The sequence below is a fragment of the Lacerta agilis genome, chromosome 12 (assembly GCF_009819535.1).
Source record: "Lacerta agilis isolate rLacAgi1 chromosome 12, rLacAgi1.pri, whole genome shotgun sequence".
Lineage (NCBI taxonomy): Eukaryota > Metazoa > Chordata > Lepidosauria > Squamata > Lacertidae > Lacerta > Lacerta agilis.
This window is the reverse complement of record NC_046323.1, coordinates 9,478,536-9,492,182: the sequence shown is the minus strand read 5'-3', so window position 1 is coordinate 9,492,182 and position 13,647 is coordinate 9,478,536. Positions and strand designations below refer to the sequence as shown.

The 13,647-nt window shown below is 43.2% G+C and overlaps 1 protein-coding gene across 1 annotated transcript; it reads left to right on the top strand.

The window, feature by feature from the left end:
• The first annotated feature begins 1,409 nt into the window (after positions 1-1,409).
• LOC117056107 (CX3C chemokine receptor 1-like) lies at positions 1,410-13,585 on the top strand. Its single transcript, XM_033166214.1, has 2 exons — positions 1,410-1,617; positions 12,312-13,585. The coding sequence occupies exon 2, from the start codon at positions 12,325-12,327 to the stop codon at positions 13,375-13,377; it is 1,053 nt and encodes a 350-aa protein (XP_033022105.1). The 5' UTR covers positions 1,410-1,617; positions 12,312-12,324; the 3' UTR covers positions 13,378-13,585.
• The last annotated feature ends 62 nt before the right edge of the window (positions 13,586-13,647 follow it).

Below are 13,647 nucleotides of genomic sequence, written 5' to 3'. Positions count from 1 at the left end.
GTAAAATAAAAGGCTTGTTCGGGTTGCCACCTTTGGCAAAACACAGGACAAGACAACTGCAATGAGCAAATGGTATGAGTGCATCTACTGGTAATGCATTTCCAAAAATAAAGCATTTCTTCAGCTGAGCTCTCTAGACTTGACTCAGCTTGTGTCTGTTTAGGGTGTTCTCTCTAGTTCCGAAACTAAAGTACTTTTCAGATTTTGATACATGAAGCCAGATGGGTGGGGTGTAAATAAAAAAATATTATTATTATTATTATTCGTCCTCAGCAAATAGTGCAGCTTTCCTTAATTTTCTCCAGCATCCCTTAGGCACACTCTTTCTACCCCCCACAAAAAAAACATGGCATGGAAGGAAAATTGGTGGATTGGTAGAGTGAGTCTGGGACATGGATTTTTTTCTGTGCTGTATATAACATTACATAGTACAAAACTTTCCTCTCCAACCAGGCCTATTCAATGTGTTTGTGGGAGTGGGGGATTCTTGTTTTGTTTTAACTATTTAGTCTGTGCTTTTATCCTGTATTTTTATCTTGTGAACTGCCCTGAGATCTTTGGATGAAAGGCGGTATATAAATTTAATAAAATAATAATATTTGTTCAAATCCATAGAAAATGGTGTCCTATGTGACATTCCTTGCAGCCCTCTTTCATATTTTTGCTGTCTTTGCAAAAGATAGAAAATTCCCCTTTTGTATGTTTTGTGAGAAGAGCTCAGTCATAGAACATAACTGCTGATCAAGCAGTTCCTCTTTAAATTACGGGTAGGTGAGGATTAGTTACTCAAAAAAAAAGGAATATGTCCTTTTTCTTCCCAGCATTCCTTGGGCATATTTCATCTCCCAAGATGCTGGGTGGGTGGGAAACCATAGTAACTGGCTAAGCTAAATGCAAAAACGCACATAACTTTCATTCTGTAAAGCAGTGAATCAGAAATTCTCATTTTCTTATCTATCTATCCAGTGCTTTTTTTTCTGGGGGTACGCATACCCCTAAACTTTTTGTGAATCTAACAGATGAATTTAATACTGACTCCAACAAGAGCTTCATTGCATTTAAACACTGTAGCCAACTTAATGTTTATAAAATTGGTGAAATTTTCTTAGGGGTGGGGGGAAACCACTATCTATCTATCTATCTAAAATGACATTTCTTTATTTAAAAGTTTTTATACCCTGTCCTCCCCTCAGACTGGAGCAGAGGCAGGATTGCAACATAACATGTGACATAAACGTTACCAAACAAAACAAATGATAAATTATTGTAGGAGTCAAGTCCATGGCACTCTGGGAAAATTAATTTTCCAGGGGACACTCTTTATGTCACATGATCATTCGCCTCAGAATTTGGTGGATGTTCATGTCATAATCCCACCCCGTTGTTTTTTTCCAGCCCAGCAAGAGCCCAGTTAAACACACATGCAGCCCTGGTCAGCCTATGCAAGATCTTCTCGGAAGAAGCAGTTCATTTCCCTTGCTGAGCTGGGTTGCAATTGAGGAAACAGTTGCAGCATCTTGCAGTCAATGCTCTGGCTGCATCAGTCTAAGGCAGAAGAGGGAGCAATCGCCCTGATCAGATTTGAGCACATTTTCACTCAAAGCAAGACAAATTAAGGTAAGAACAAGAAGCACCATATAATATCTGAAGGGCCATAGGGTTCCTGCACCTTTAATAGTTGTATAAGAGAGGGCATTTCAATAGGCTACCTTGCATGGCAAATTACTACTGTATTAAAGGTGCAAGAGGCCAATGTCCTTCTAGTTCACAATATTAGCTCGTGTAATTTTGATCTCAACCAACAGCCAAGAAAGTAAATATGAAGGCTGACAACTGATTAAGCATGTGTTAGATTCATCATATATGAGATTTGGCTGCAGCGTGAAACCTGTTTTCTTTGTTTTGTTTATTAAAAAATAAATTACATATATATACTATTTTAATCTTCAAAGTGAAGGGGGCTGTCTCACTGTACAAGCAATCAGAAAATCAAATTGTTTGCCACAGAGATTTCAACAGTGCCAAAATAGTGGAGTTGAAACATCACTTCCAGTTTGTGGCATGGAAATATCCACTGCTGTTACTGGGGAAGGAGCTGCAGTAGAGGTCCTTCCAAGGCTATACCTTGAAATCATGTTGTTGTTTTTTTAAAAATGTATTAACAGCAGAATCCTGTGTATGCCCCACGTTAGCCCCAAGAGCTCAACTGGACTTACTCTCAGCTTAGGTGAGCATGTATCAGATTTTGGAAAGGGGAGAAATTTGATTCAGTTCACACTTAAATGTGAACCAACCTTAAGTCACCATTTCAAAAACAATCAAACCTTTGTTTAAAACTGCCACTTTCCCCTCTCTCAATTTCTATCAATTCCTGCTTTACTAAAACCTCTTACTATGTTTTTAGCTATTCTTATTTTATCTGTAAGGCATCTTGAGTCTCTGATGGGGAAAAGGTTGGGTATAAATAACTAAATGTATAATAATAATAATAATAATAATAATAATAATAATAATAATAATGTTATTATTGTTTAAAGCTACAATTTTCCTGTCAGTGTCTTTCCCTACTCACTGAATTCTCCCCCCCCCTCCATTGTCCAGTTGCCCCATGTGAGAGAGATAGTACCTACACATGATGTATTTCACTTCTGACACCATGTGTTGTCTTCAGCATGATTCAATGTAGCAATTTAAAACAGATATTTCATTAACAAGCCAATGCCTGCTGCGTGTACAAAATCCACCAGCTTCCTTAACTGACAAGATTGCTCCTAAGAGTCGATTCATCTTAAATATACAATGGCATGCAGAACAGGCAGCAGGAGGCATGGAAATGAGGGAGATCTGTGTGCAAGGGGGCGCTGAGGAAAAAAGGGGGGAGGAGTGGAAACATGATGAAAATAAGGGGTGCAAAGGGAGGTTGTAGAAAAAAAACATAGGGGCATTGGGCTGCATAATGGGATGACAGCTGGTGAAAAGAGATGTTAATATTGCATGGAGTGGGAGGAGAAACGCTAGGAGTTAATATGACGGGGATGTTAACATCGGTGCTGTCAAGTATCCCGTTTCCCCCGGGATTCTCCCTTATTTTAAACAGTTTCCCGCTGCTCTCCCTTATTTTTTATTTCCGTTAAATTTCCCGTTTTTAATGGAAGCAGCTCCTCCCCTGCTGGCCAGGGACTGGGTGGGAAGACCTCACCTACTTGGAGAGAAAAGCCTCAGCCCTCAAAGCAAGTGGGAGCCATTTCCTGTGCTTACAGGGAGGTGTATTCCTCCCCTTGCATCAGCCCTTATCCGTTGCCGCCAAGCCCCTCAGCCGGCCAATAGGGTTAGCTGGCGGGTGGAGCCTGGCTGCCTTTGAGCAGCTGCTGCTTCCTGTCCTGTTTTGATGGGATCAGACAAGAAGCCAATGGGGCTCCATCGTGCGGAGCACATGGCTGCCCTCCTCTATGCTGGCTGCCCTCCTCTTTGCTCTGCTCCGAGCCCAAGCCCGCTTGGAGTTTCCATTGCTGCTCCGCCCACTTTTGCTTCTGGCTCCGCCCACCACTGACATGTGACTGTCCCCGGGATATGAGTGGGGGGCGGAGTCCCTGGTTATTAATGAAATTAGGGACAACAACATGGCCACAATTCAGCCACGTCTAAGCACTTCCACTCACTTCAGTGTACGGGATTTGCAGTGTTAGCCTAAGCATGTTTACTCAGAGTTAAGTCCCAGTAGTTGTGATTTGGAGTTACTCCCTAGCAAGTGCGTTGAGGTTTGCAGCTTCAGGCTGCGATCATTTAGGCAGCTTCCTCCGAGTCAGCCCCATCAAGCTATATGGGACATACTTATTTCACGATTCATTTATTTCATGAAACGTATACACCGCTTGATTGAAGGAGAAGAGAAAAAAACACCTCCAAGCGGTTTGCAGAAAGATAATAAAATCGAGACAAATCTACAGCCATACTTTAAAGCATGCAAAAGTTAAAATACTGAAACAGATTAAAATGACCTCAACTTGGTATTATTTTATTTACATATGATTAGGCATGTGTAAGGTTGCACAATTAAGATTATGCTTACCTTTCCATTGTCTCCAGTGGAATCCTCTTTCCTGAGGCTAATAGCAACTCCAGGGAGAGATTTTCATTGGGACTGTGGGGTGGTGGTTCTAATCCTGCTCACCCCCCCCCCTGTGGTGGTTGTAGACATTTAAAAAAAACTGCACACAGTAATTGTTTTTATGCAATTAGCACAATGTGTCATTTGACACTTAAACATGCTTTGTCACGGTCGTGACCTGAAAGCATTTGAATACCCTAAAAACATCGGAAAGAATGCTTTTCAAACCTCCCTTATCTTGCCCAAAGTCTCTAGAATCAAGAATGATTTGCACTGAAAAAAATCCAAGCAGGGTGGAATCCCAGCTGATGTGAAGGGAGTTGTATTCTGATTTCTGCAGGGTTCAGGTGTGGAAGATAATTTGTTTTATGCCCTGTGGTTGTACACTAAACTATATTATTACAGCTACAACTCTGGGGTGATAAGCCAACATTAGTCATGCTAAGAGTAGACCAATTCAAATCAATGGACTTAACTAGTCCACTGATTTTAGTGGTTCTATGTGGGTTTGACTGACATTGGATATCTCCTTTTCTAAAGCATCTCCAATATAGGGCAGTGTTCCTATTTCTGCAGTTCACTAGGCTTCTTCCAACTCCAAGAACTCTTTCTGTATTGAAACAGTGCTTAACAATCAGTTCCTGGGACGCAAATTTTTGCAGCCATTAGGAGATTCTTCATCATCCTAATCGGAAATCATATGAATCAAATTCAGCAAAATCTCTTCAAGCATTGCAACCCTGTGCATGTCTGCTCGGAAGTCATTCCAATTGAGTTCAGTGGGACTCCCTTCCAGGCAAGTGGGTAGCAGATGGCAGCTCTACAAACTGGAATTCCATGCATTACCTTGATTACAAAATCTCGATTGTTTGAAAATTTGGGGCAATGTCACCACAAACGTAAAAGTCCATGTTGATCACAGCACACCTTTGCCCACCAAAATTATCAACCCTATAAACCCTGTCCTTTTTCCTTGGTCTCAGATACCACCTATCGGATCAGAACCATCTACAGATCTTTAACATGGCAATTTATCTTAGTATTACATTCTGTTGGTGTTAAGGTATAACCATGTAATCCATAGTTCCTTAGCTGCTGCTGAAAATTGTTTAGTGTTATGCCCTTCCTATAAACACCACTTGGGACAGGTTTTCTCTTGTCTTTTCTTGAGCATTACCCATTTGTGAAATCCCAGCAATCTGTGTGCAGCGTTAAGTCCCATCTGGAAGCATCCTTAGATGCAGGCCAATGAAACAATCATAGAATTGTAGACTTGGAAGGAATGCTGCCACGGGTCATCTGGTCCAACCAACTGCAGTGCTGGAATCTAGATCATACATGACAATGACTGGCTCCGAATAACTATTTAACAGCAGATGCTTGTGACAGGCTGGAGATGGGGGGGTGTACCTTTTTGAGAACTGAAGGTAGCTTGAAAGAGACAGGATATTGTATTGTGGCTTGTGGCATTTGTATACTCTTCTACTTTTTGTATCACTTATTGTAATAAAAACCAATAAATGAGCCCACCACGGGAAGTGAAGCTTTCAATCTCTCGTAACAATCGACACTCTTCCAAACAGCAGCCATTAAGCGGTTGCTGGCAATCTATCAATTCTCTCAAAGGGCCTCCAGCCCCTTTCTTTTACTGTCAAGAAAGATCCAGCAGCCATCGTAGTCAGAGAGGTGGTCTTTAGCTTAGCTGTGCATTTAATAGGTGAAGTGGGGAAAACACGATTGCTGTGACACGGGTTCCCTGTCCTCAAAAGGCTGATAAAAGGACTGAATTGGAGGTGAAAAAGGAAGTCCTTTCTCTGAATCTAGAGAAGGTGTAGCCTTGTTGTTGTTAAACCAGAGCTCCCATCACCCCCGAACCTTTGTCCTTGATGGTTGGGTCTGATGGGAGCCCAACAACATCTGCAGGTTCCCATGTTGGCCTGACCTATAGGGTCTCTACCCATAGTAAGCTGCCTTACAGGCCCAAGCTCAGGCTAATCTACTACACTGGTTGGCAGTAGGCTTGCCCTGTGTCACAAAAATTCCTGACATGTCCTGGTTTTCGGGTGTAAAAATGGCGTTGGGAAGGAATTTTGCTGAACCAGCAAAATGTCAGGGGAAACACAGATATATGGCAATGTGCTGGAAAAAGCAGCTTCCAAAGCTTAAAATCACCCAACAATTTGGGTTTGTTCCCCAACTAAGCTCAACAGTTTGGGTGGGTTTCTTTTAAAACCTTCCGACAATTTTGGTGGTTTGGCGGTGTCAGGAATTTTACTTTTTGAAATATGGCAACCCTGGTCGGCAGTCTCTCTCCAGGGTTTCCCCTCAGCCCTATCTGGAGATGTTCAAACCTGTGCTCTGTGACTTAGCTACGTACCCCATAGGCCTTTCCCCAACATATAGTATACACATTGAGGGCAGAGCCGGGCAGTGCCCATTCTCCCCTGCCCCCAAAATACACGTACCCAACGCACATTGAGAAGGGCATGTGAGAAAGGAGTTGATGTGCATAGTCTCTTCTTCCAGATAGTCCTCTCTCGGAACAGACATTGTGGGGTCAAGGTAAGACACAAAAGTGTGCATACTTTTGGTGTGGGGTCAGGAGCAGGGCCCAGCTATGCCTTTCATGCATCGGCTACACATGTGAAGAGGGCTTTTGCAAAGAGCTTTTGCAAACGCCATACATTTAAGATGCATTCAAAGCACATGACTCCCCCCAAGGAATCCTGGAACTGTCATTTGTTACGGCGGGTACTGGGAAGAGTAGCTCTGTGCTTTTACCAAGTTCCCAGGATTCTTTGGGGTGGGGAGGTGGGGCACTGAGAGGGAGTCGTGTGTTTTCAATGTGCCGCACTTCAAATGTATGGCGAAACATTTAATTCCCAGTAAATGTTTTTCAAAGTCTTGGGTGTTTCAACACGGTGTGGTTTTCCTGTGCATCCAACCCTACAATACTCCATGTTCCTTTTTCCTCCTCACCCCAATTTATACTGAGGGAAGGCGGGGGACACACAAAAGAAGACACGGACTGTCCCCTATGGGCAAGAGGGAACGAGAGGGGCAGAGGTGGCCTTTGCTGTGTGGGAAGAGAGAGGGACGGAAGCATCTTGACCAAAGCGAGCTCAGCGCAATATGAATCTTCTTCCCACAAAGGTCAGCAGGCACAGGCCTTTTGCTGCCACCTGCCTTCTTACCACATCTGTGTGGGAAGCCTCATCCTGTCGTCTCTGGGCTTCTGCAACTATTCTTGCTAGGGCCAGAAAGATAAGAAGGCTGCTTCTGTGCAAAGGGAGTAGCCGAGGAGGGGGACTAAGGATTAACGGGTTACAGCAGTGCTTCTCAAAATAATAATAATAATAATTATTATTATTATTATTATTATTATTATTATTATTATTCCCCGGGCCACCATAGCTGTCAACCTTTCCCTTTTTTTGCGGGAAATTCCCTTATTATAGCATTGGGAAACAGCAGGGAGGGTTCACAGCTATGTATATAGCAGGGGGCCACCCTTTCAGAATAAAAATCTGCTCACGCCACATCAAGTTGTTTTTTTTAATTGAGAAAAGATCCATTGGAAAACGATAAAAAAAAACACCATTTTCTAGCAGTGCTTGATTTGTAACACGGAACGTAACTGCTTTATAATAGGATCATGGGACATCCAGGAAGTATAAAACAATTCAGCTACATAAGAACAGGAATCGTTCCCAAAATATAATTATAAACTGTTAAGTTGTGGGTGGACACAGCAGACGACACAGTGATTTCCAAGCAGCTCTTGTTTATTCTCAGGCTGGAGCAGGAGTGAGTTGAAGAGCTCAGCATCCTGCTTATATAGAACTCAGCTACAAGCAACAGTAACAGCTTTCTGTAGTTACCCAATCCCTGAACGTCACTTTCAATCTCTCATTTGCATGTGCGGACCTGAGTGAAAACTGCAGCAGAATGAACTATATACACACACCCCTAGTGGCCTAGGGTGAGAACTTCAATACATAACATAAACGAGCCTCTTACATATGTACCTTAAGTCCAGACCCTCCAGGTGCCCCTGTTTTTCAGGGACAGTCCCAGATTTACAGAAGCCGTCCTGATTTCTGATTTGATCCCAGGATGTCCCGCTTTTCCTTAGGACGTCCCCATTTTCATCAGAGAAATGTTGGAGGGTGTGGAGTCATGCGACTCCTGAGACAAGGAGATACAAGCTTTGGAAGACATCTGAAGGCAGCCCTGTATAGGGAAGCCAGGTGGGTGGGGTAGAAATAATAAAATTATCATAATAAATGGCTATATACAAAACTCAATGAGAGGTATGGGTGATCTCATTTATATTTGGTTTCATTTGAGACAAACAAACTCTCATCTCCTCAACAACACAAAGAAGCCCTTCCCGATCTTTCATATTTGTCAAAAATGCTATTTTGGAAATCTATCAACCCATATTCTCTCTCTCTCTCTCTCTCTTTCTCTCTCTCTCTCTCTCTCTGTGTGTGTGTGTGTAAAACACTGAAATGTTTGCCTGTTTCTTTGTTCTTGAATCTTCCTGCCACCCTTGCCATCAACCTTCACCTGCCACACCCTTTGAGAACCACTACCTTAGAGCAACCTAATGTCTGCTTATCAGGTCTGGCTTGAAACTAACACCATGAGTGGGAACTATCAAAATGTGACTGCTGAGGTTTCCATATTGTGGCAGAGGAGCTGCTTTTCAGTGAATATGAGCGAACCTCAAAGAAGAGGGCACCAAAGGGTTTCCCAGGCTTCTGATAGCTGAGGCTGCAACAGCACATCATATGAAACGCAAGGCAGGCTTTTCTCTCTTCTGGTAACATCTAAGGATGCCTCCAGACTTACAGCTTCTAGCTTTATCCAAAAACTGTTTCTCCACTAAGCCTCGTTCCACTTGCACATTGTTTTTTCCAATCTTTTCCTTCGTCTCATTGGCTTCCAGTGTTCTGCTTGTACTTGGTTTTTCCACTGTAAAATGACAAGCGTCTTTAAATGTTTACTCAAAGTTAATTTTACTGATTTCAATGGCCTTTTTTTCAAATTCAGTGTGTGTAGGACTGCAGCCCCATATCACCCTGGGATTGCAAAAGGAACACACACACGCCAACTCTTGGTCATGCTGCACAAATTTAAAATACAGTACCACTTTAGGCTGGTGAAATGGTTCTGCTGTCAACTGGAAAGTTGGCTTGAATCACCTTTTGACCTTTCATCCAGGATGACTTATCATAGAAAAGAATCAAATTTTACCTCTTCAGAGAAAATGGTAGTTACCTTTCGCACAAATGTACATATGGTAGTCAGGAGATTGAACAAACTCAAGCATTTTAATACCCATGAATATGTCAGATGACAAGACATCCGTGATTTGATCTGCCATGTATTTATTTATTCTTGGTAAAAAGCTGCCACCATGAGGCCCAATTTGGATTGGTACCACAACACGGGGGTTGTGATGTAGAAAAACGAACGAGAAGTTCTGCCACAGAGCTCTATAATCCTGATTACCTTGGCTCTCTGGGGAGCCTCACAGGCAATCTCAACTTTGCACATGTTATTTCCCCAACTAGCACTCGGGAAAGTGCTTCCACATTTAATTTATGTTCTGGTAATCTGGGTCTATCTAGAAATAGCACAAAAATTTAAGGAAGTTGACTGTAAACAACAATGCAGACGTTAAAAAACAAAAACCCTCAAAAGGTGGCATGCTGCAACGTTTAATGCACAGGGTTTCGCCCAAAGAATTCAGGGAACTGTAGTTTGTTAAGAGTGCTGGCAATTGTAGCTCTGTAAAGGATAAACTACAGTTCCCATGATATATATATATATATATATATATATATATTGGGGGAAATATGTGCTTTAAATGTATGTTGATGAGGTGATTGCAGTTATAAAGGACTGCAGTTGTGTAAATACCTGTAGGTATCTACTACTAATTTTTAATTTTGCTGGTAACTTCCAGCCGAACCATTCTGGTCATAATAGCACAGAGCGCCAATTGTCTTAGCTGCCAGAAAACTGAGCTACAACCTTGTTCTAGTGCAAAAATTAGTTGCAGCAGAGTCACACTGAAACCAGCAGGGCTTGCACTATTTTAAATGTCTACTGAAAAGTAAGTCCCACTGAGTTCAATGGGACTTACTTTCAAGTAAAGGTGCATAGGAGTGCAGTCAGAGGCAAATGTAAACCGTGCAATTTATGATCCAAGCACAAACTTTTGCTGAAAAGCTATAGCAAACAATTACACACACTGGTTGTTCAGTCGTTCAGTCGTGTCCGACTCTTCGTGACCCCATGGACCAGAGCACGCCAGGCACGCCTATCCTTCACTGCCTCCCGCAGTTTGGCCAAACTCATGTTAGTAGCTTCAAGAACACTGTCCAACCATCTCATCCTCTGTCGTCCCCTTCTCCTTGTGCCCTCCATCTTTCCCAACAACAGGGTCTTTTCTAGGGAGTCTTCTCTTCTCATGAGGTGGCCATAGTACTGGAGCCTCAACTTCAGGATCTGTCAACTGTGTGTCAAAGCTGAAGTTGACACACACTGGTAGGATTGACAGAAAACTTGTAGTAAAAAATTGAACTATGGATTGACAAAGGATTTATAAACAAGAGTGTTATGGAAGAGATGCAGAGGGGGAAATCCACAATGGGAGGGGGGAGGGAAGTCAAAAGGGATTGTGTCTTTATGTATTTAATTCATTTTTTATGTAAAATAGAAAATGCAAAAATAAAATTGATTGGGAAAAAAGGAAAAGACGGATGATGCTCAAATATTCTTCAAGAAACAAAAATGTTACTTAAAATGTGAAGAGGTGACTTAACACAACTGCAGGACTTTAATGTCAGGTTCACAGCTGCTTTTCATTTGAAATAAACACCAGGTGCTGCCTGCCTTCTCCAGTTAGCTCAGTTGGTTAGCTGCTGGCAATACCAAAGTCACAGTTTCAATCCCCATACAGACCACCTGCCTATTCCTGCACGGCAGGGAGTTGGACTAGATGACTCTCGGGGGACCCTCCAACTCTATGATTATATGAAACCTAGAATTAGTTAGCTCTGCCTGCCATTGGCTCTAGCGCCACCTACTGTTGGCCTCCCTGCCATTTCCAATGGACACCACTCCTGTGTGAGTGCCTGGAGGCGGTTGGAGGATGGATGGTGGCTAACAGATTGAGGTTGAATCCTGACAAGACAGAAGTACTGTTTTGGGGGGACAGGAGGTGGGCAGGTGTGGATGACTCCCTGGTCCTGAATGGGGTAATTGTGCCCCTGAAAGACCCGGTGCACAGCCTGGGAGTCATTTTGGACTCACAGCTGTCCATGGTGGCGCAGGTTAATTCTGTGTCCAGGGCGGCTGTCTACCTGCTCCATCTGGTACGCAGGCTGAGACCCTACCTGCCCGCAGACTGTCTCGCCAGAGTGGTGCATGCTCTAGTTATCTCCCACTTGGACTACTGCAATGCGCTCTACGTGGGGTTACCTTTGAAGGTGACCTGGAAACTGCAAATAATCCAGAATGCGTCAGCTAGACTGGTGACTGGGAGTGGCCACCGGGACCACATAACACCGGTCCTGAGAGATCTACATTGGCTCCCAGTACGTTTCCAAGCACAATTCAAAGTGTTGGTGCTGACCTTTAAAGTCCTAAACGGCCTCGGTCCTGTATAACTGAAGGAGCGTCTCCACTCCCATCGTTCAGCCCGGACACTGAGATCCAGCGCCGAGGGCCTTCTGGCGGTTCCCTCCCTGCAAAAAGTGAGGTTACAGGGAACCAGACAGAGGGCCTTCTTGGTAGTGGCGCCTGCCCTGTGGAACACCCTCCCATCAGATGTCAAGGAAATAAGCAGCTATCCTATCCTGTTTTTAAAAGACATCTGAAGGCAGCCCTGTTTAGGGAAGTTTTTAATATTTAATGCTGTATTGTTTTTAACACTTGATTGGGAGCCGCCCAGAGTAGTTGGGGAAACTCAGCCAGATGGGCGGGGTACAAATAATAATAATAAATAATAATAATAATAATAATAATAATAATAATAATAATAATAATAATAATAATTATTATTATTATTATTATTATTATTATTATTATTATTATTATTATTATTATTATTATTACCAGCCACCACAGGAGAGAAGTCTATGTCTCTCTTCCATGGCTAACTGGGCTTCTCCTTTTCCTTTCTCAGGCAAGTATTCACCATGGCTGAGGACCATCTGGAAGTGGTCACTGACTATCCCTATGAAGAGCTGGCCATAATGTGTGAGAAAACAGACATCCAGGCATTTGGCAAAGTCTTTCTTCCCATACTGTATGCCCTTGTGTTCACCGTAGGGCTGGTCGGAAACGGCCTGGTGGTTTTGACCATTGTGCAAGGTGGGCGTCAAAAGAGCGTCACTGACATATTTCTCTTGAACTTGGCCATTTGCGATCTCCTTTTTGTCATTTCTCTTCCCTTTTGGGCTTCTTACCTCATAAAAGGTTGGACACTCGGGAACCTTTCCTGTCAGATAGTTTCCTCTTTCTATTCCGTGGGCTTGTACGGAGGGATGTTTTTCATCACTGTCATAAGCATTGATCGGTACTTTGCTATCGTCCGGGCAACGTGCATCATGAAAGCCAGAACAATCCGACATGGATCTCTCACTAGCCTTGCAGTCTGGACCCTGGCCATTTTGTTTGCAGCTCCCCATTTTGTGTTCATCCGAAAGATAGGTACAGAATGCACTTCTCTGTATCCAGAACACCTTGAGGAAATCTGGCCCATTTTCACTTACATAGAATATAACGTCATTGGTTTCCTTCTCCCGCTGTGCATCATGAGTTTCTGCTACCTGATGATCGTCAAAACCTTGATGTCCTGCAAAAATCACCGGAAAAGGAGAGCCATGAAGCTGATTTTATTAGTGGTTGTTGTGTTCTTCCTATTCTGGACTCCATACCACATATCACTTTTTCTGCAGATATTGAGGCTCTCCGACTTCTTTCAGCACTGCAGCTCAAGGAGGCTTTTAGATTACACCATGCAAATCACCGAATCGCTGGCTTTCAGCCACTGCTGCCTTAATCCCATCATCTATGCTTTTGCCGGTGAAAAATTCAGAAAGAAGCTTTCTCGCTTGGCTCTCAAATGTGTCTCGTTCTTTTTTTTCTGTGCGCCTTGCGCTAGAGCTCCCATTCCCGTTCCAGAGGTCACCATAACCAGCAACCATACGCAGAACACCAGTGACCAAGATGGTTCCATCCTTCTGTGATTGCTCCCTAGAGGATAGCCCTGAAGAATATTTTGTATACTGAATGCTAGCCTACAATTTGACCTGGATGCGAGTGAACGAATAGGGTTGGGTCCAAAGATCCACCCATGGGGAAAACGTCATGGGCTTCCCCTGCGAAGGGAGCAAAAAGTACCTGTGTCCAATTTTCTGCTCTCTCCCCATTCTGCTCCTTGCCAGAGGCTCTGGATCTCTGGGAATCATTCATTGCAAGTTGGGGGGGGGGGCTGAGAGGGGGGAAAGGGAGCAGGA